At 37.1% G+C, this 20,599-nt stretch overlaps 1 protein-coding gene across 1 annotated transcript in view; it reads left to right on the forward strand.

Moving 5' to 3' along the window:
• RS1 (retinoschisin 1) overlaps positions 1-20,599 on the forward strand; it is a 75,737-nt gene that overhangs the window by 42,793 nt on the left and 12,345 nt on the right. Inside the window, exons 2-4 of the mRNA XM_053705265.1 lie at positions 1,543-1,630; positions 1,886-2,027; positions 7,151-7,346. Coding sequence (XP_053561240.1) covers positions 1,543-1,630; positions 1,886-2,027; positions 7,151-7,346 — 426 coding nt within the window. The remainder of the gene's footprint in view (positions 1-1,542; positions 1,631-1,885; positions 2,028-7,150; positions 7,347-20,599) is intronic.

A 20,599-nucleotide genomic window follows, 5' to 3' on the forward strand; every position in this document is an offset into this window, starting at 1 on the left:
TCTCTGACTCAGTGATTAATACTATGTTGCAGGCTCGTAAATCTGTGTCTAGAAAGATTTATTATCGAGTTTGGAAGACTTACATTTCATGGTGCTCTTCTCATAAATTCTCTTGGCATTCTTTTAGAATTCCTAGAATTTTACAGTTTCTTCAGGATGGCTTAAATAAGGGTTTGTCTGCAAGTTCATTGAAAGGACAAATCTCTGCTCTTTCTGTTCTGTTCCACAGAAAAATTGCTAATCTTCCTGATATTCATTGTTTTTTTCAGGCTTTGGTTCGTATCAAGCCTGTCATTAAATCAATCTCTCCTCCTTGGAGTCTTAATTTGGTTTTGAAGGCTTTACAGGCTCCTCCTTTTGAGCCTATGCATTCTTTGGATATTAAACTACTTTCTTGGAAAGTGTTGTTCCTTTTTGCTATCTCTTCTGCTAGAAGAGTTTCTGAATTATCTGCTCTTTCTTGTGAATCTCCTTTTCTGATTTTTCATCAGGATAAGACGGAATGCGAACTTCGTTTAAATTTTTACCTAAAGTTGTGAACTCCCACAACATTAGTCGAGAAATTGTTGTCCCTTCTTTGTGTCATAACCCTAAGAATTCTCTGGAGAGATCTTTACATTCTTTGGATGTGGTAAGGGCTTTGAAATATTATGTTGAAGCTACTAAAGATTTCAGGAAGACTTTTAGTCTATTTGTTATCTTTTCTGGTTCTAGGAAAGGTCAGAAGGCATCTATTTCCTTGGCTTTTTGGTTAAAGCTTTTGATTCATCATGCCTATTTGGAGTCGAGTAAATCCCCGCCTCAGAGGATTACAGCTCATTCTACCAAGTCAGTTTCTACTTCGTGGGCTTTTAAGAATGAAGCTTCTGTTGATCAGATTTGCAAAGCAGCAACTTGATCTTCTTTGCATATTTTTACTAAATTCTACCATTTTGATGTTTTTTTCTTCTTCAGAAGCAGTTTTTGGTAGAAAAGTACTTCAGGCAGCTGTTTCAGTTTGATTCTTCTGCTTATAATTTCAGTTTTTTTCATTATTAAGATTAAAACTTTTGATTTGGGTTGTGGATTAATTTTTCAGCGGAATTGACTGTCTTTATTTTTATCCCTCCCTCTCTAGTGACTCTTGCGTTGGAGTTCCACATCTTGGGTATTTGCTATCCCATACGTCACTAGCTCATGGACTCTTGCCAATTACATGAAAGAAAACATAATTTATGTAAGAATTTACCTGATAAATTCATTTCTTTCATATTGGCAAGAGTCCATGAGACCCACCCTTTTTATGGTGGTTATGATTTTTTGTATAAAGCACAATTATTCCAATTCCTTTCGCTCCTTTCTTATCACCCCACTTCTTGGCTATTCGTTAAACTGAATTGTGGGTGTGGTGGGGGTGTATTTATAGGCATTTTGAGGTTTGGGAAACTTTGCCCCTCCTGGTAGGAATGTATATCCCATACGTCACTAGCTCATGGACTCTTGACAATATGAAAGAAATTAATTTATTAGGTAAATTCTTACATAAATTATGTTTTTTCACAGTGGCGTGGTAAAGCCTGCAAGTGTGATTGCCAAGGAGGAGGGTCTACCGTATCATCAAATGGAGTAATGGTGCTTGACTGTATGCCAGGTGAGATCCTTTAGATAGTAAGATTCATAGAACTTTGCATTTATAAACACATGATATAAAGTTGGGCTAGGACATCTTTAGTGATGTAGCCTTTAAGCCTAGCCTAAGTTTTGCAAAAAAAAAGGCAATCAAACATGTTTGAATTTTAATGAAGATTATAGTGAACTTGAAATGTACTGCATTTTTAATTACTAGATTATTTAAGAACACTGCAAATGGCAAATATGCTCATTTATAAACTATATTGTTTTCCAGAATGCCCTTATCACAAGCCTCTTGGCTTTGAATCAGGAGCTGTGAGTGCAGACCAGATAATTTGTTCCAATCAAGACCAGTACACAGGCTGGTATTCATCATGGACTGCCAACAAAGCTCGGCTTAACGGCCAAGGATTTGGGTAAATCACAATATTTTAAAAGCATAATAAAATTGTATTAGTTATAAAGAATATTAAAAAGTTATTTATAAAAAAGTGTGCATCATTGAATATGCATAAAGTTTCTTTGGGAGGCATTCTGTATAATTAATTACCTCCTTTGTAACTTAAAGTCTAGTCAAAATTAAACTTTTATGATTCAGATAGGGCACGCAATTTTAAACAAATTTCCAATTGCTTTGTTCTCTTGGTATTCTTAGTTGAAAGCTAAACCTAGGTAGGTTCATATGCTAATTTCTAAGCCCTTGAAGGCCACCTCTTATCTGAATGCATTTGACAGGTTTTCACAGCTAGAGGGTGTTAGTTCATGTGTGCCATATAGATACCATTATGCTCATGCCTGTCGAGTTACTTATGAGAAGGCACTAATTGGCTAAAATGCAAGTCTGTCAAAAGAACTGAAAAAGGGGGCAGTCAGCAGAGGCTTAGATACTAGGTTATCTCAGAGGTAAAAAGAATATTAATAAAACTGTGTTGGTTATACAAAAAAAAGGGATTATCTATCTTTTTAAACAATAAAAATGATGATGTAGACTGTCGCTTTAACGACAACAGTAGTTCATATGTGAATACAGAAATCTGTCTTGCTGTGCCTCTTGTCAGCTAAACCCCAGCCATAAATGCCAGGTCATGCCCCCATACTGCCCAAAGCGTGCTGAACTGCCGGAGACCACTCCAATACCAGTGTTAGAAGATTTATAAGTATAGTAGACTTTAACATAATTTAAAGCAGTTGTAAACTTTACCTCCTGACAGTAAAGGGACGTAAAATTAAACTTGAATTCTTCAGACAGAGATACAACTAAAAAAGAGCTTCCAGTTTACTTTATTCTCTTGGTATCTTTTGTTGAAGATCATACTTGGGTTGGCTTAGGGGAGTGCAAGTCTTGAGTACTATAGGGCTGCAGTGTCTGCAATGTAATAACAATTCTATACATGTAGTGCTCAAACACTTGTATCCTCCTGACACTACCTAGGTATGCAGTTTAACAAAGATACAAAGAGAACAAAATAATTTTGATCACAGAACTAAATTATACCCTCTGTCTTAGGTGAGTTTTGACTTTCATGTCCATTTAAGGGAACAAAGCATGCGGGGGCTTTCTTTATATTGGTGCCATTTGCATGTGTTTGACATATGCACACATGAGTTGATTGGTAACTATATTCTATGCAGTTTACAGAGCATACCTATCAATCACCTTAAGTATTAGTACAGAGACTGGTACCATGTGCAGACACATGGGGCAAGATTACTTATGCAGCGTCCCCCGCAAAAGCCAGCGACGCAGATTTTTACATGGTTTTGGTATCACATATACGGCGCCGCATATAAATGTGTCGCATATATTTCACCGGTCGCCCGCAATTTTTACTCCCATAAGCTGACATAAAACCGCATCGCAAATCGGTATAAAATATTCTGCGCAAGGACTTACATGGCGAAAATGGAGACATTTTTCACCTCACCACACATAGGCAGGCACAGCAAGCCTTGCGCTGAATATGAAAGAACCGTAACTCCCGTAACTCGCTGAAAATATTAACAAACACCTAACGCATGTGCAATATCTATCTACCTGTCAACCGCCAACCCTCACCGCAAAAACTAATAAACTGTATTAACCCCTAATCCGCCATTAACCTACATTGCAATGAACCTAATTAAACTATTAACCCCTAATCCGCCATTAACCCACAACGCAATAAGCCTAATAAAACTATTAACCCCTAATCCACCATTAACCCACAACACAATAAACCTAATAAAACTATTAACCCCTGAACCGCCAAACCCACACAACGCAATAAAACTATTAAACAATAGGATTTCAGTAGCTCTCATCCTATTGGCTGATTTGAATTTGAAGATTCAAATCAGCCAATAGGAATGCAAGGTATGACATATTTAAACTCGTACCTTTAATTCAATCCTCAGTGTGCGGCGGTGATCGTACGAAGAGGATCTCCGCGCTCGATGGCTCAGCGGTCGCCGGTCTTCTGTTCCACGCTCATCTAATCTCTGCTCCACGTCAGCTTGGTCCTGGATGAAGATAGAAGACGTCGCCGTGATGGAAGAAAACTTCACCGATTGGAAGAGGACCTTCTTTATTTTTTGTAATCTTAGATTAATTTAATCTTAGTTTTTTATTTTTAAGTAATGTTATCTTTTTTATTTTAATTGTAACTTCATTTTGTTTTCATTTAGCTAATTGAGGTTAATTTAGGGAGTGTTAGGTTAGGGGGCTTAGTAATTTAATTAGCTATTTGCATTGTGGGGGTTTGGCGGATTAGGGGTTTATAGATTTATTAGGTTTGTTGCGATGTGGGTTTGGCGGATTAGGGGTTAATCGTTTTAATAGGTACTTTGCGTTGTGGGCGGTTGGTGGATTAGGGGTTAATACTTTTATTAAGTAGATTGCAATGTGGGTGAATGGCGGATTAGGGGTTAAAACACTTATTAGGTAGTTTGCGATGTTGGGGTTGGCGGATTTAGGGGTTAATACATATATTAGGTAGATCGTAATGTGGGTGAATGGTGGATTAGGGGTTAATAGTTTAATTAGGCATATTGCGTTGTGGGGGGTTGTTGGTTTAGGGGTTAATACATTTATTATTATTTCCGATATGGGGGTGATGACGGATATAGGGGTTTTACGTGTCGGGTTTATTTTTGGGAGGTGGGTTAGACTTTTAGGGGAGATTTAACTTTCTATTTCAATTTTCTTAGGTACCGGCAGTTTCTAACGTGCCCTAAATCACTGGCGACTCCAGAAATGTGTATTTGCGCACATTTCTGGACATCGCTAGTTTATCCGACCTACGGCACTTTATGAACTGCTGGTGCCGTAAATGTGATTCCCCGATGTGTGAGGTGAAATTACAGGCGGCGCGGGATTCAGCAGTTAGGCCGAAGCCTGCGCCGCAAATGTAATCTCGCCCATGGTGGTTTGGAATAAAAAAAACCTTTTTATTTGTGATTTGCAGTTGCTTGTGCATGGTACATATATTTTATGTCCCTTTAACAGCAAAATATTAGCTAAAATCTATTTGGAACTTTGCTGTTACTATCATACAATTAAATTTACAACTACATACAAAATACATTTTTAGGTTTTCAGAATTTCATTAAAAAACTAACATGTTCACTACAAAAATTAAAGATACTTCTCACTACTTTTTTTTTACATTTTTGTTACCGTCAACCACCAAATCTTACAGGAAATTTTCAGTACCCCTTGTCTATGAGACACTGCCCTGTCATGGTTTTAATCCTATCTCCTACTTCAGCATTTCTTTTTTTTTGGCATTTCTTCATCATCGTTGCCTCCATGACATTATCAAGCAGACATCATCCATGACTTCGGCACTTTTCACTATGTACAGTATACAACAGAAGTGAGTACACCCCAGTGCAATATCACTTAAATGTCAAATGATTCAAAATAGTATCATCTTACAGTAATTGAATTACTTCTAAGTTTTACAGTAGGGTATTTGCTCTTATGTAAAATTAAAAACTAACAGTTTAGATTTACTATATTAAAAATACCGGCCCCACAGTAGGAACTCAGTGCAACTAAAGTCGGTGCACCTTTCATTACTGAGATTCAAATCTTTTATTTTTTCAATACTTTGCATGTCCACCTTTATTTTTGATGACAGACTCAATCCTCCTTGGCATGGAGGAAACCAGTGTCGTACAAATTTCTGGAGAGATGTTCTGCCCTTTTTCAGAGATTTTTTTTAGCTGCTCTTTGCTGGAGGGGTTGTGTTCCTTTACCTTTCTCTTTACAATACCCTAAAGTCAGGCGACATACTTGGCCAGGTCATAGTTTTCACTTTCTTCTCCTTTAGAAACGCCTTTGTGATTTTAACATTGTGCTTTAGATCATTATCATGCTGGAATATTCGTCCTCTGCCAAACTTCTGGAGACTGGGAGTCGCATTGTCAGCCAGTATATTGGTAAATCCCACGCATTTATGGTGACATCTATAAATGTCATTTCCCCAACACCTTTTGCAGTCATGCAGCCCCATAGCCTAACACTCCCACCTCCGTGCTACACTGTTGGGACTATGCATTCATTGTAATATTCCTGACCAGGTTTACACCAAACATGCTGCACCCCATCTGAGCCGAAAAATTGTATCTTGGTCTTTGTCATCTTACCAAAGAATGTGCTCCCAGTACTCATCAGGCTTTTCAGGTTGTTTAGCAAAGTTTAATCTTGCAGTTTTGTGCCGAAGAGCAAGCAAGATTTTTTTCCTGGATGCTGTCTATAGAAGTTGACATTATGCAATGTCCTTAGCACTGTCTGAGCTGTCACATAAACTCCAATTTCTATTGATAATTTCTGATAAATCTGAAGCACTTGCCTGTTTTTCAGAGTTAGATTGTGCAAGTAGCGCACTGTCCGTGGCGTCATTTTTGGCACTGTGTATCGTTCTATACCTCCTGATTACTGCTGCAATTGCGTTTTGACTGATTTTTAGTTGGTCACCGATGTTCCTGTATCCTTTTCCATCTTTGTGAAGTCTCACAATCAGATTTTTCAATTCCTCTAGCAATTCTTTTTCATGTGGAGCCATGATGCAGACTTGCAGATAGACACAGCCCATTGGTCCAAAAATGAGAATGTTCTTGTAACTATCTTTATGCCATTAGGCTAATTGGAAATTGCAGGTGTACTCAATTTTGTTTCAGTGATCTAACTTGTGTGTCAGTGACCATAGGTGTTTCTACTTTGGGGCCTGTATTTTCAGTATAATGTTTCTAAAGTATTGTTTTAGATTGTTTATAATAGGAAATACTCTACTTGTCAACTTAGAAATAATACAATTATTGAGAGGTGATACAATTTTGAATAATTTGATATTAAAGTGATATTGCCCAGGGGTGTACTCACTTCTGTTGTATACTGTATATATTTTATAATAAATATAGTAAAAAATAGCAGATAACATGCCTGCTAATATTATACTGGATTTATTTTTTTTAAAAAACATTTTTCTTCCTTATAAGGTTTATAAGCATATTTTAATAAATAATAGTAGTATCCCATTATTTGTTTCTCCTACAGCTGTGCATGGCTTTCCAAATATCAAGACAATAACCAATGGCTTCAGATTGATCTATTGGAAATGAAGGTGATCTCTGGTATTATGACACAAGGAAGATGTGACACAGATGAGTGGATGACAAAATACAGCGTGCAGTACAGGGCGGACGAAACCTTAAATTGGGTTTACTACAAAGATCAATCAGGAAACAACAGGGTCAGTGCTTATTCAATTGTTTATATAGGGCCAATATAATATGTTTTATTGGAAAATGCTCACAAATTAATACAATCTTCAAACAAGTAAGTAATAATGTACTGATAGATCTTTAAAGGGACAGTCTAGTCAAAATTAAACTTTCATGATTCAAATAGGGCATGCAATTTTAAACAACGTTTCCATTTACTTTTATAATCAAATTTGCTTTGTTCTCTGGGTATACTTTGTTGAATGCTAAACCTTGGTAGGCTCTAATCCCTTGAAGGCCACCCTCTTATCTCAGTGCATTTTGACAGTTTTTCACAGCTATATAGTGCTTGTTCATATGTGCCATATAGATAACATTGTGCTCACTCCCGTGGTGTTATGTATGAGTCAGCACTGATTGGATAAAATGCAAGTCTGTCAAAAGCACTGAGATAAGGGGGAAGTCTGCAGAGGCTTAGATACAAGATAATAACAGAGGTAAAAAGTGTATTAATATAACTGTGTTGGTTATGCAAAACTGGGGAATGGGTAATAAAGAGATTATCTATCTTTTTAAACTATAAACATTCTGGAGTACACTGTCCCTTTAAATAGATCAACAAATTGTTATTGCCTTCTTTCCATGCAGCCTGTAGGGATAATATTGCCTCAAGATTAAAAAAAATAAATTAAAAAGAAATCTTAAAATGTGTCTGCACAAATGTATTGCATGAATATGTCTGGTGCCGATGAATGGGCATTATAACATGAATTGTGCAGTACTCACTAGCAGATCACAATGAAACGCTTGTCAAGCAAGTAGACCCCAAACTCAATAAATTGTGGGCACTCTGTTACATTATATAACTAACAGTTTTATAACTATATTAGGGAAATCCTCTAATCCTGAGAACATGCAATATCACAAACACTAAGCCATGGACCCTCTAGTACAATTAAAATATAGATGTGACCTCTCACCCTATTAACCCCTTCCTAGTTTAACCACCCCTGACTCCATACCTTCCATCTATAAACACAACACACAAAAGATGCAATCCTCACAAAAGCTCTCAGCTGAGAAGGACCCATAGCACCTGTAATGGCCCCCAGTACCCAAGAGCCCCATGGGGACAAAATAAATTGGAGGCTTTGAAAATAACTAAAAACCTTGAAATCTGCTAAAATCTTCTCAAAGCAAAAGGTACCTCTTTACAATACATACCTTAAGATGTGATTCTACACATTAAACAAGAGTTAAACACATTGAACAATAGTTAAAGAGACATTAAACCAAAAGATTTTCTTTCATGATTCTGGTAGAGAATACAATTTTAAACAACATTCCAATTTAATTCTATTATTTAATTTGCTTCATTCTTTATTTATCCTTTGTTAAAGAAATAACAATGCACATGGGTGAGCCAATCACATGAGGCAAATATGTGCAGCCACCAATCAGAAGCTACTGAGCCTATCTAGATATGCTTTTCAGGAAGGAATAACAAGAGAATGAAGCAAATTAGATAACAGCAGTAAATTAGAGAATACCATTTTAAACAACTTTCTATCTGAATCATGAAAGAAAAAATGTGGCTTTAATGTCCCTTTAAACACATTGAACAATAGTTAAATACATTAAACAAGAGTTAAATACATTAAACAAGAGTTAAATACATTAAACAAGAGTTAAACACATTAAACAAGAGTTAAACACATTAAACAAGAGTTAAACACATTTGTTTGAAGATTGACCTTCATCCCAGACAATTGAGAAGAATATTGCATGTCCTGTTGTAAACATGAAAGTTTCCCTTTATTACCCATTCCCCAGTTTTGCATAACCAACACTGTTATATTTATACACTTTTTGCCTCTGTAATTACCTTGTAGCTAAGCCTCTGCAAACTGCCCCCTTGTTTCAGTTCTTTTGACAGACTTGCATTTTACCAACCAAATGTAAGTAAGCACCTACTGTTGAACAATGTTATCCGATACAAATTTGTCAGCCTAAGTAGCAGTCAAACCTTCATATACATTTGTCAGCCTAAGAAGCAGTCAAACCATCAGAATTAAAAGAAATTGTACCAATAAGGAAACCTATATAAAACATGCTGCGGATTTGACTGGTAGATTAATTGACAGAGGATATAATCCTACTGATATAGCACTTACAAGAGCAAATATTGATGATAAAAATAGGTCTGATTTTCTGAAATCCAAGAATGCCAGGGGAACCAAAGAGTTTGATGGTATTACCTTTGTCACTCAATATAGTAATCAGTTCTATCAAATTTGTGACATCATTAAAAAGAACATGTCTATGCTTAAAGCAGATGATGGTTTAGAAGAGTTTAAACTGAGGAAGTGTAGATTTGTATTTAAGAAAGGGATGTCTATTGGCAATCGTTTAGCACCCACCCAGCTTAAACCCATAATTGAAAGGACCAGTTCATGGTTACAGCACAAAGGGGTATATAAATGTGTTAACTTTTAATGCAAAGCGTGTGAAAAACTAGACAAAAGAATAGGATTTAGGAGCTGTGTTACAGGGGAATCCTTTAAACATCAGCTCTGTACCAACTGTAGGGCTACCTATCCTATTTATCTATTAACTTGTATAGAGTGTGAGGTCCAATATGTAGGCCTCACTACAAGGGAGGTCAGATATAGGATTTGTGAACATCTTTCTAATATTAAACTAGGGAAACTGACTACACCTTTAGTTCAACATTTAAAAAATAAACATAACAAGGAAAGTTATTCTTTGAGATGGACCATTGTTGAAACAGTTGTGAAACGGAGTAGAGGAGGTGACAGAGTCCATTTTAGGCAAGAGGGTTTTCTGGATACAGAGGCTGAAGACCAGGGTGCCCCAAGGTTTAAATTCAGAATATGATGTGATCAACTTCTGGTAGTAGGCGCTGGCCTTTCAGTCTTGTGTATCCAGAGCATTATGCGTATTTATACATATATATATATGTATGTGTGTGTGTGTGTGTGTGTGTGTGTGTATATATTGATCCTTTAAATGTTTGAATAACTATAGAACTAAAGTGTAATAAAATTAAATTGCAAGATGAAAGTATGTATCAGCACGATTTGTGTATGGATTGTGTATAGGTTAAGTATGAAGTATTAAGATAACTATCAAATTTGGAAATGGAGAGTGATTTGAGCAATTTTATTTTTTTTTCTTTCCCAGATTTGTGAAAGATGTAATTGAGTTCTGAGAATAATGAGGCTCCCTATTCCAATTAAGTAATGCTCTAATGGCTTAAATTTCCACCGAAATTGTTACAATAAGTGCTGTTGAAATAGTTATAAATATACTTTAACTTTATATATATCTAAATCTGCTGATTAATGATTGTAAATGTCTAATACCTCACATTTTTTATATAAAATCAAAGCAATACTAATAGTGATGTCGCGAACCTAAAATTTTGCGAACGCAAACTTCCGCAACTGTTCGCGAACGGGCAAACCGGGCGAACCGCCATTGACTTCAATAGGCAGGCGAATTTTAAAACCCACAGGGACTCTTTCTGGCCACAATAGTGATGGAAAAGTTGTTTCAAGGGGACTAACACCTGGACTGTGGCATGCCGGAGTGGGATCCATGGTAAAACTCCCATGGAAAATTACATACTTGATGCAGAGTCTGGTTTTAATCCATAAAGGGCATAAATCACCTAACATTCCTAAATTGTTTGGAATAACGTGCTTTAAAACATCAGGTATGATGTTGTATCGATCAGGTAGTGTAAGGGTTACGCCCGCTTCACAGTGACAGACCAAACTCCCCGTTTAAAGGGACAGTCTACACCAGAATTTTTATTGTTTTAAAAGATAGATAATCCCTTTATTACCCATTTCCCAGTTTTGCATAACTAACACATTTATAATAATATACTTTTAACCTCTGTGATTATCTTGTATCTAAGCCTCTGCAAACTGCCCCTTTTTTCAGTTCTTTTGACAGACTTGCAGTCTAGTCAATCAGTGCCTGCTCCCAGATAACTTCTTGTGCACAAACACAGTGTTATCTATATGAAATATGTGAACTAACACCCTCTAGTGGTGAAAAACTTAAAATGCAATCTGAAAGAGGTGGGCTTCAAGGTCTAAGAAATTAGCATTTGAACCTCCTAGGTTAAGCTTTCAACTAAGAATACCAAGAGAACAAAGCAAAATTGGTGATAAAAGTAAATTGGAAAATTGTTTAAAATGACATGCTATATCTGAATCATGAAAGTTTATTTTGGCCTAGACTGTACCTTTAACGCACCGCAAACAGTCCATTTGCACAACTGCAAACTCCCCATTTTTTTAAAATCTACACTACTGTTACACCAGATATGAGTTGCACTGGGGTGACACTGTGCCCTGGCAGGCAGGCACTGAAACGCACACGTGTGAAGGAAACTGACTGCTATTATTTAACACAGTCAAAAAAGTGTTTGTTTTTTTAAATATACACTACTGTTACACCAGATATGAGTGGTGGCACTGGGCAAGTGGGCACAGTATTCGCTGTGAGCCTGACACACACGCTGGCAGGCAGGCAGGCAACTGCAATTAGATTACACATGAAAAAAAAAAAAAGCAGACTGATGTTCTAGCCCTAAAAAGGGCTTTTTGGGCTGCTGTCATTACAGCAGAGATCAGATGAGTCCTTCAGGACTGTAGTGGACACTGAATACACTAGCCTAGCTATCGATTTCCCTATTAAATCAGCAGCAGCTACACTGTCCCTCCTCTCACTAAGAATGCAGCTTCCAAATGAATCTAAAATGGATGCTGTCCAGGAGGTAGGAGGGTCTGGGAGGGAGCGTCTGCTGCTGATTGGCTGGAATGTGTCTTCTGACTGTGAGGTACAGGGTCAAAGTATTACTCAATGATGACGAATAGGGGGCGGATCGAACATCGCATATGTTCGCCCGCCGCGGTGAACACGAACAAGCTATGTTTGCCGGGAACTATTCGCCGGCGAACAATTCGTGACATCGCTAAATACTAATGAATTCTTTTCAAGCATTAAATGAATAAAGTTGTGTACATACACTCCTCAGGATGCTGCAGGGAATGGGATGTGATATTGTAATTGTTTATAAGTATGTTAAAACAGGAAGGAAATGGTTAAATCCCATTTAGCTTTTAAGCCAATCAGATGATATATTTTTTAATATATAAGGGGCCGGAACAGGCCATTGAATCACACTATGATTACGGCAGACAAGCCGAAACGCGTCAGTGGGTTCTAGGGAATTGACCATATCCTTCCCACCTTTGCTGCCATGTTCTTGTGAAGAATTTTAACCGTTTGTTGGAAATAAAGTTACGTTTTTAATCCAAATTTGGAGGTGCTCCTTCTCTTCATTTCAATTAGACTTGCATTTTAGCCAATCAGTGCTCACTCCAGGGTAACTTCACGTGCATGCGCTCAATGTTATCTATATGAAACACATGAACTAATGCCCTCTAGTGGTCAAAATGCATTCAGATTAGAGGCAGTCTTCAAGGTCTAAGAAATTAGCATATGAACCTCCTAGGTTTAGCTTTCAACTAAGAATACCAAGAGAACAAAGCAAAATTGGTGATAAAAGTAAATTGGAAAGTTGTTTGAAATTACATTCCCTATTTAAATTATTAAAGTTTTTTTTGGACTTGACTGTCCCTTTAAGGCCAAAAAGGCTATTTTTTAATTCAGAGGGATCACAATGGTGTGTTTCAGCTCTCAAAAACATGTTTCTTATCCTCAACACTCAAAAAAGCCCTATTTCTCCTATGGGGCCAAAAAATGGATCTGCGATCACAATACATTTTTGAGTCACTTTCTTTTGTGATTCAGATAGAGCATGCAAATTTAAGTAACTTTCTAATTTACTTTTATCAATTTTTTTTGTTCTCTTCCAATCTTTATTTGAAAAAGAAGACACCTAAGCTATTTTTTTGGTTCACACACTGGACAGCATTTGTTTATTGGTCGGTTAAACTAATCTACCAATGAGCAAGAATAACCTAGGTTTTTCACCAAAAATGGGCCAGCATCTAAACTTACATTCTTGCTTTTCAAATAAAGATACCAAGATAATGAAGACAATTTGAAAATATTTAGAAAGTTGCTTAAAATTGCATGCTCTATCTGAATCACAAAATATTTTTTTTTTTGGTTCAGTGTCCCTTTAAGTGATAAGTCATGGAAAGGGCATTTTCAACGTCTTTACAATTATTTCACAGCTATTTGCAAACAGTTTATTCCATTGCTCATGTTCAAAACACTGTGAAATGGTAACATGAGATATTCTAGAGGTTTATTAACATATATGGTTTCAATTCATTAAAGCACACATTTACATATCTATAGGTTCATTTAATATTTTATTAAATGTCACACTCTCACTGTTGACATTATCATAAAATAGGAAAGTTCCAGCACCAGGGTGATCCCCAAAATAGGGTTGGCAGTCGTGCAGGTGTGCAAGCTGTCCCAGACTAGCACCTTAGTCTCAAACGAATATTCCAAAAATAATGGATAACAGCACCACCATATAAAAGTTCATCAATCTTTATTTAAGCCATCATAGCAAAAAAGACAACTTTTCGGTTAAACCAAAAACGTTTCGGTTGTTTAACCGAAACGTTGTCTTTTTTGCTATAATGGCTTAAATAAAGATTGATGAACTTTTATTTGGTGGTGCTGCTATCCATTACTGTTGAGATTATCAGTAACAGTACTGGCATTATTAAAATTGTATTTTAAAAGGGGATTGCTTAATTGAGCCTTTCATATGAACCTATTGTTATTCGTTTACTTCTGCACCACTGCTAATCCATCTAAATGTATCTTTTTATGTTATCAGAATGGGCAGACTGTGCACCATTTTTCTATCGCTATATTGTTGTTGTTTTTTAACTCTCACAAGTATTGTTTTTGACAATATTTACATCTATTGTTTGTTAACACACCATTTTCATTTTGGAGTGAACTGTAAACAAGAAGATGGCGCCTACAGGTTTCTATGCAAAGGAATACTAATTTTAACATTCTTTATACTGTAAATCATTAACCTGCTGCCTTGCTACATTGTATTTGCTTAGGAGACCCTCAGGGCTGTCCTTAGGGTATGGCGAGCGTGGTGGCCGCCTTGGGCCCCGCAGTTAGGGTGCAATAAAAAAGTGTATTTTTTTTTTTTGTGCGCTGCTGCCATTCAAAACCTTTTTTTTTTTTGGTGCCATTTTTTTTTTTAAATTGGCGCAATATCTGAGGACGGTTCGTTCCGTCAGCCTCACGACCCACTTGATAAGTCAGTCAGTGGAGGAGCGGAAAGCCGTGATGGTTGGTAGGAGGTGGTATTGTGAGTAGCAGAGCAGGCGCAGCAGAGAGAGTGGAAGTCGCACTCGCAGGCGCAGAAGGCATCAAAGAGAGAGAGTTGGAGCCGAGTGTGGGACGGACCGAGGAGTAGTCAGGGCCAGGGCTGGCTGTGCATATTCATGAATCATTGGTATGTTAAGCAGAGCTAAGAAACTTCTCCCATTTTCCCTCCTAGGCTGTACACTCCTTCACAGACCACATTCAGTCAGTCCTGTCCAAGACTCCATGTGTGTGTAAATTTCAAGTTCCTTTTGAGGCCTTTCCAAGTTATATACACTGACTGTCACAAACACAATAGCATTGCAGTCTTGCAGTATATGAGCTACTGGCAGTGGTCCATGGGGGCATCATTTTATTGCAGGGGGCTGGGGGCAATTGAAGTGTCTGGGGCATCATTTTATTGCAGGGGGGACTCATTTTATTGCTGGGGGGGCTGGGGACATCATTTTATTAATGGGGGCATCATATTTTTGCTGGGGCATCATTTTATTGAGGGGGGCATCATTTTATTGCAGGGGAGATGGGGCATCATTTTATTGCTGGGGCATCATTTTTGTGCTGGGGGCATACATTTTTTGCAGGGGGGCTGGGGGCATATTTTTATTGTGTGTGTGGGGGGGCTGTGTGTGTGTGGGCTCTGTGTGTGTGTGTGTGGGCTCTGTGTGTGTGTGTGTGGTGGCTGTCTGTGTGTTTAGGGCTGTGTGTGTGTGTGGGGTCTGTCTGTGTGTTGAGGGCTGTGTGTGTGTGTGGGTGTGTGGGTTTTCTGTGTGTGTGTGGGGGGGGTCTGTGTGTTTGTGGGCTGTGTGTTTGTGGGCTGTTTGTGTGTGGGCAGTGTGTGTGTGGGGGGGCTGTCTGTGTGTGTAGGGGTGCTGTCTGTGTGTACACCTGTGTATGTATATATCTGTGTAACTGTGTATGAGTCTGAGTGTGTGGATGTATGTGTATATAATAATCTCTGTGTGTGTATTATATCTGTGTGTTTGTGTGGTACAGTGCATTGCCACATTTCTTTTAAGCATTTTTTGTTCTGGGTAGAGGCCCCGTGCTGTCAATCTGCCTAGGGACCTGCACTTGCTAGGGCCGGCCTTGGCGTCTCAGTAATGTTCTTATTATCATAAGAAAACACATAAAAAATAAGGCCCAGTTCAACTCAACTGTTCCTAATTTTCAGCATAATTCTTCATTATATACATAAACAGTTATTCCAATAGTACAAATGGTATATTGCAATATATACAATGTTATAATGCTCCACATTAGTGGATTTATATATTTTTTTATATATAAAATGTTGTGCATTACCTTAAACCATTTTTCTCCCATTTGTTTTTTCATTTTAAAAGCTGTGGGGGCAGGGATGGAGTCGGAGATTGGGTGGGGTTGGAGGCGGATATTGGGTGGAGTTGGAGGCGGAAATTGGGCGGAGTTGGAGGCAGGGAGAAAGGGGGCCCCATTTTGTCATCCTGCCTTGGGCCTTGCAATGGCTAGGGCCAGCCCTGGAAACTCTTAAATCAGATTGCGACTTCATGACCAGTTTTTATAGGGGACGCGCCTCTATGCCTCTAAATCCAAACTCGTTCACCACAGTGCGTTTTAAACTGCTTGTGCCTACATTATTGAAACATGCATTTATTACATGGTTGAGAGTTATAAATGTTGTAAACTGGGTTGGAATAGTATTTTTAACAAGAATAGTATACTATTAGCAAATTATCCACTACTGATTTATGAATATCTTCTTTTGTCTGCTTTACTGATATGCCATTTATGACATAATTAAAGGGACACAAGTCAAAATTAAACTTTCATGATTCAGTCAGGGCATGTAATTTAAAAAAAAAAGAATAATCCAATTTAATTTTTCGCATTATATTTTCTTAAATTTTAAAATTTCAAAATACAAGAATATAAATATTTCTCTAACAAAGTAATTTTCATATGAAAGTTTGAAAATAGCTATCAATACATGTTAGCAATTCTAAATCGGTCCAATTGCTTGGTTGTTGTTCATGTTTGTTCCAGTTTTTTGAAGGGTTGACCTCTTAGACTATTACATAAGGTGGACGTGGTGGAAATGCACGCATTGATTCACAATTCATTGTACTCTTGTAATAAAACACAATAGGATGAAAACAATAAAGAGAAGCAAAGGAATATGGAATGATTGTCACTTGTATTCAAAGTGCAATGTATCCTTGACCCTATCATAAAACATAGAGATGGGAGTACGTCTGCTATACAATTATGCCCTAGAAGGCAAAAACGGCAGCATCTGAATATTGTAAACTCTCTTTCATGTTAGGCTGGTTATTTAGCCCATAGTAATCAACATATGTGATCTATTATGGGGTGGAGTGAACAAAGCTATCCCATAAGAAGATCATATCTTGAAAAAAGAATAATTTCTCCAGTTTAAAGTAATAATATCTTTCCATATGTAAGGTTTTCCAGTATTTGGTTGTTTTGCCGAGTTGAATATAATTTGGAAAATATGTTTTATAAATTTACAGGTAATCCCACTAGGTTAATTAAAGTGAATGTCAACTTTCAAAAATGAGTGCCCGATTTTAAAAAATACTATTAAAAACAGGGGCACTTTCATCCATGAAAGTTTCATTTCACCCGTTTTGTTAAAATACTTACCTTTTTTTTCTTGAAGCCGGAGAAGCGATTCCCCCTCCTGCCGCTCGTCACTTCATACGTCAGCAATGTCAAATATGGCATCCTCCAATCACGGCTCCCCCCCCAGGGGAATCATTGCCTGAGGCAATATTAATTCTGGGTTGGGATTTAATTGGGTGTTTAGGACCCTATTTATTTTATTGAATATCTTATCCCAATAAGCACTAATGGGGTCACAACTCCACCAAATGTGCAGCATATAGCCCTCGTGGGGACAACCCCTCCAAAAATTCTTGCTAATAATTTTATATATGCATTTTAGTTTAGCTTGCATTAGATACCATCTCATCATTATTATTAGATTAGTTTCTAAGGCATAGGAGGAGTGTGCGGTTCGTGTCATGTTTATAAATCTAGGGGTCCAGTCTTGGGGGGGATACGAATGCTCATATCTCTATCCCAACCATTCACATAGCTAGGTATTAAGGAGTATTTGCAAGTAAAATTTTGTAAACAGTGGATATTACTTTCTTAGGGGCATGATCTAGAATACATATTTGTTCAAATTTAGTAAGCGGATGAACAAAGTCTTGTTTGTATGTATGCAAGAGGATAAAATGTCTAAACTGGTGGTATCTAAACCAAGTGCTAAAAAAGGGGTGTCCTATAGGCTGGAGTTGCTGTTTTGGCCTTGGGTTACTCTTGTCAGTTAGTAAGTAGATGGTTAAGAGATTAGAGAACGAAATGGGATTGTTCACTAGAAAAGGAATCCCCGGAGGAAAACTGGTGTTTAGTAAGGTGGAAAGTGGGGAATATTTAGAATGGATATTGCTTAATCTATTGTGTAAATACTTCCAATCTGCCCATTTTTTGTTGGTCAGCGAAAAGGGTGAGATTCTAGGCTTATTGCTGAAATCTGCATTCCAGCAGATCCCTCCTAAGTGGGAGTGGCCCGACAATTGGGTTTCTATTTGCACCCATCTCTTAGAGTTGTCCATCCTATACCTACACCTTTCAGAGACTCGTTGAGATAGCTAATTTGTAGGCCCTAAGGTTAGGTACACCTAATCCACCCTCTCTAGGAAGTTTGTATAAAGTTTGCTTTCTTATTCGAGGGGGTCTATGATGCCATATATACTCATTTATGATTTTTTGTAAAGTATTGAGGTCTCTACAGGTTTCCAATTTTCTTGTATCATTAAATTTGCTTTGCACAATAATCATCTGGTGCTAAAAGCAGTAATAGATAATAATAATAATAATAATAATAATAATAATAACAACACAGCAATAGATTAGCATGTAAACGAATGACTACATAAGCAGACAACTAATTAAAATTATTGTATTTTCTTTGATTACAGTGTGGTCTCATTTACTTCAGATCATTTGAATCTTTAGCCTCCTTAAAATCTTTTGGTCTAGGAGGGTAACATCTAGTCAAATGTAATTTCCTGTGACCTTGAGTGCTATGCGACTTCTATATGGTACAAAATCATTATGAAAATCATTTTAATGAAGACTACTTGATCTTTAATTTCATAATTCAGATACAACGTGCAATTTTGAAACAATTATTTTATTAAATGTACCGCTTTCTCTTCATACCTTTAATGAAATTCAGCTCATTTCCATTAATGCATACCTAGATAGGGCAAAGAGCCCAATTGTGTCTTCAGAACTACAGTATATGGCTGCTGTTTACCACAATGTTGCACATATAGTGCTCTAGACATGCATACGCTCCTAAGCCTACCTCTACTACTGTAATAGTATACATTCCCACAAAAATGTAATCTGAAAAGCATTAGGAAATTAGGCCTAGATTTAGAGTTTGGCGGTAGCCGTGAAAACCAGCGTTAGAGGCTCCTAACGCTGGTTTTAGGCTACCGCCGGTATTTGGAGTCACTCAAAATAGGGTCTAACGCTCACTTTTCAGCCGCGACTTTTCCATACCGCAGATCCCCTTACGTAAATTGCGTATCCTATCTTTTCAATGGGATTTTTATAACTCCGGTATTTAGAGTCGTTTCTGAAGTGAGCGTTAGACATCTAACGACAAAACTCCAGCCGCAGGAAAAAAGTCAGTAGTTAAGAGCTTTAGAAACCGGCGTTAGCCCAGAAAGCTCTTAACTACTGTACTCTAAAGTACACTAACACCCATAAACTACCTATGTACCCCTAAACCGAGGTCCCCCCACATCGCCGCCACTCGAAAAAAAATTTGTAACCTCTAATCTGCCGACCGCCACCTACGTTATACTTATATACCCCTAATCTGCTGCCCCTAACACCGCCAACCCCTATATTATATTTATTAACCCCTAATCTGCCCCCCTCAACGTCACCTCCACCTGCCTACACTTATTAACCCCTAATCTGCCGACCGGACCTGAGCGCTACTATAATAAAGTTATTAACCCCTAATCCGCCTCACTAACCCTATAATAAATAGTATTAACCCCTAATCTGCCCTCCCTAACATTGCCGACACCTAACTTCAAACATTAACCCCTAATCTGCCGACCGAATCTCGCCGCTATTCTAATAAATGTATTAACCCCTAAAGCTATGTCTAACCCTAATACTAACACCCCCCTAAATTAAATATAATTTAAATCTAACGAAATTAATTAACTCTTATTAAATAAATTATTCCTATTTAAAGCTAAATACTTACCTGTAAAATAAACCCTAATATAGCTACAATATAAATTATAATTATATTATAGCTATTTTAGGATTTATATTTATTTTACAGGTAACTTTGTATTTATTTTAACCAGGTACAATAGCTATTAAATAGTTAAGAACTATTTAATAGCTAAAATAGTTAAAATAATTACAAATTTACCTGTAAAAGAAATCCTAACCTAAGTTACAAATAAACCTAACACTAGACTATCAATAAATTAATTAAATAAACTACCTACAATTACCTACAATTAACCTAACACTACACTATTAATAAATTAATTAAATACAATTGCTACAAATACAATTAAATAAACTAACTAAAGTACAAAAAATAAAAAAGAACTAAGTTACAAAAAATAAAAAAATATTTACAAAGATAAGAAAAATATTACAACAATTTTAAACTAATTACACCTACTCTAAGCCCCCTAATAAAATAACAAAGCCCCCCAAAATAAAAAAATGCCCTACCCTATTCTAAATTACTAAAGTTCAAAGCTCTTTTACCTTACCAGCCCTTAACAGGGCCCTTTGCGGGGCATGCCCCAAGAAATACAGCTCTTTTGCCTGTAAAAAAAAACATACA

This window comes from Bombina bombina, chromosome 3, assembly GCF_027579735.1.
Source record: "Bombina bombina isolate aBomBom1 chromosome 3, aBomBom1.pri, whole genome shotgun sequence".
Classification (NCBI taxonomy): Eukaryota; Metazoa; Chordata; class Amphibia; order Anura; family Bombinatoridae; genus Bombina; species Bombina bombina.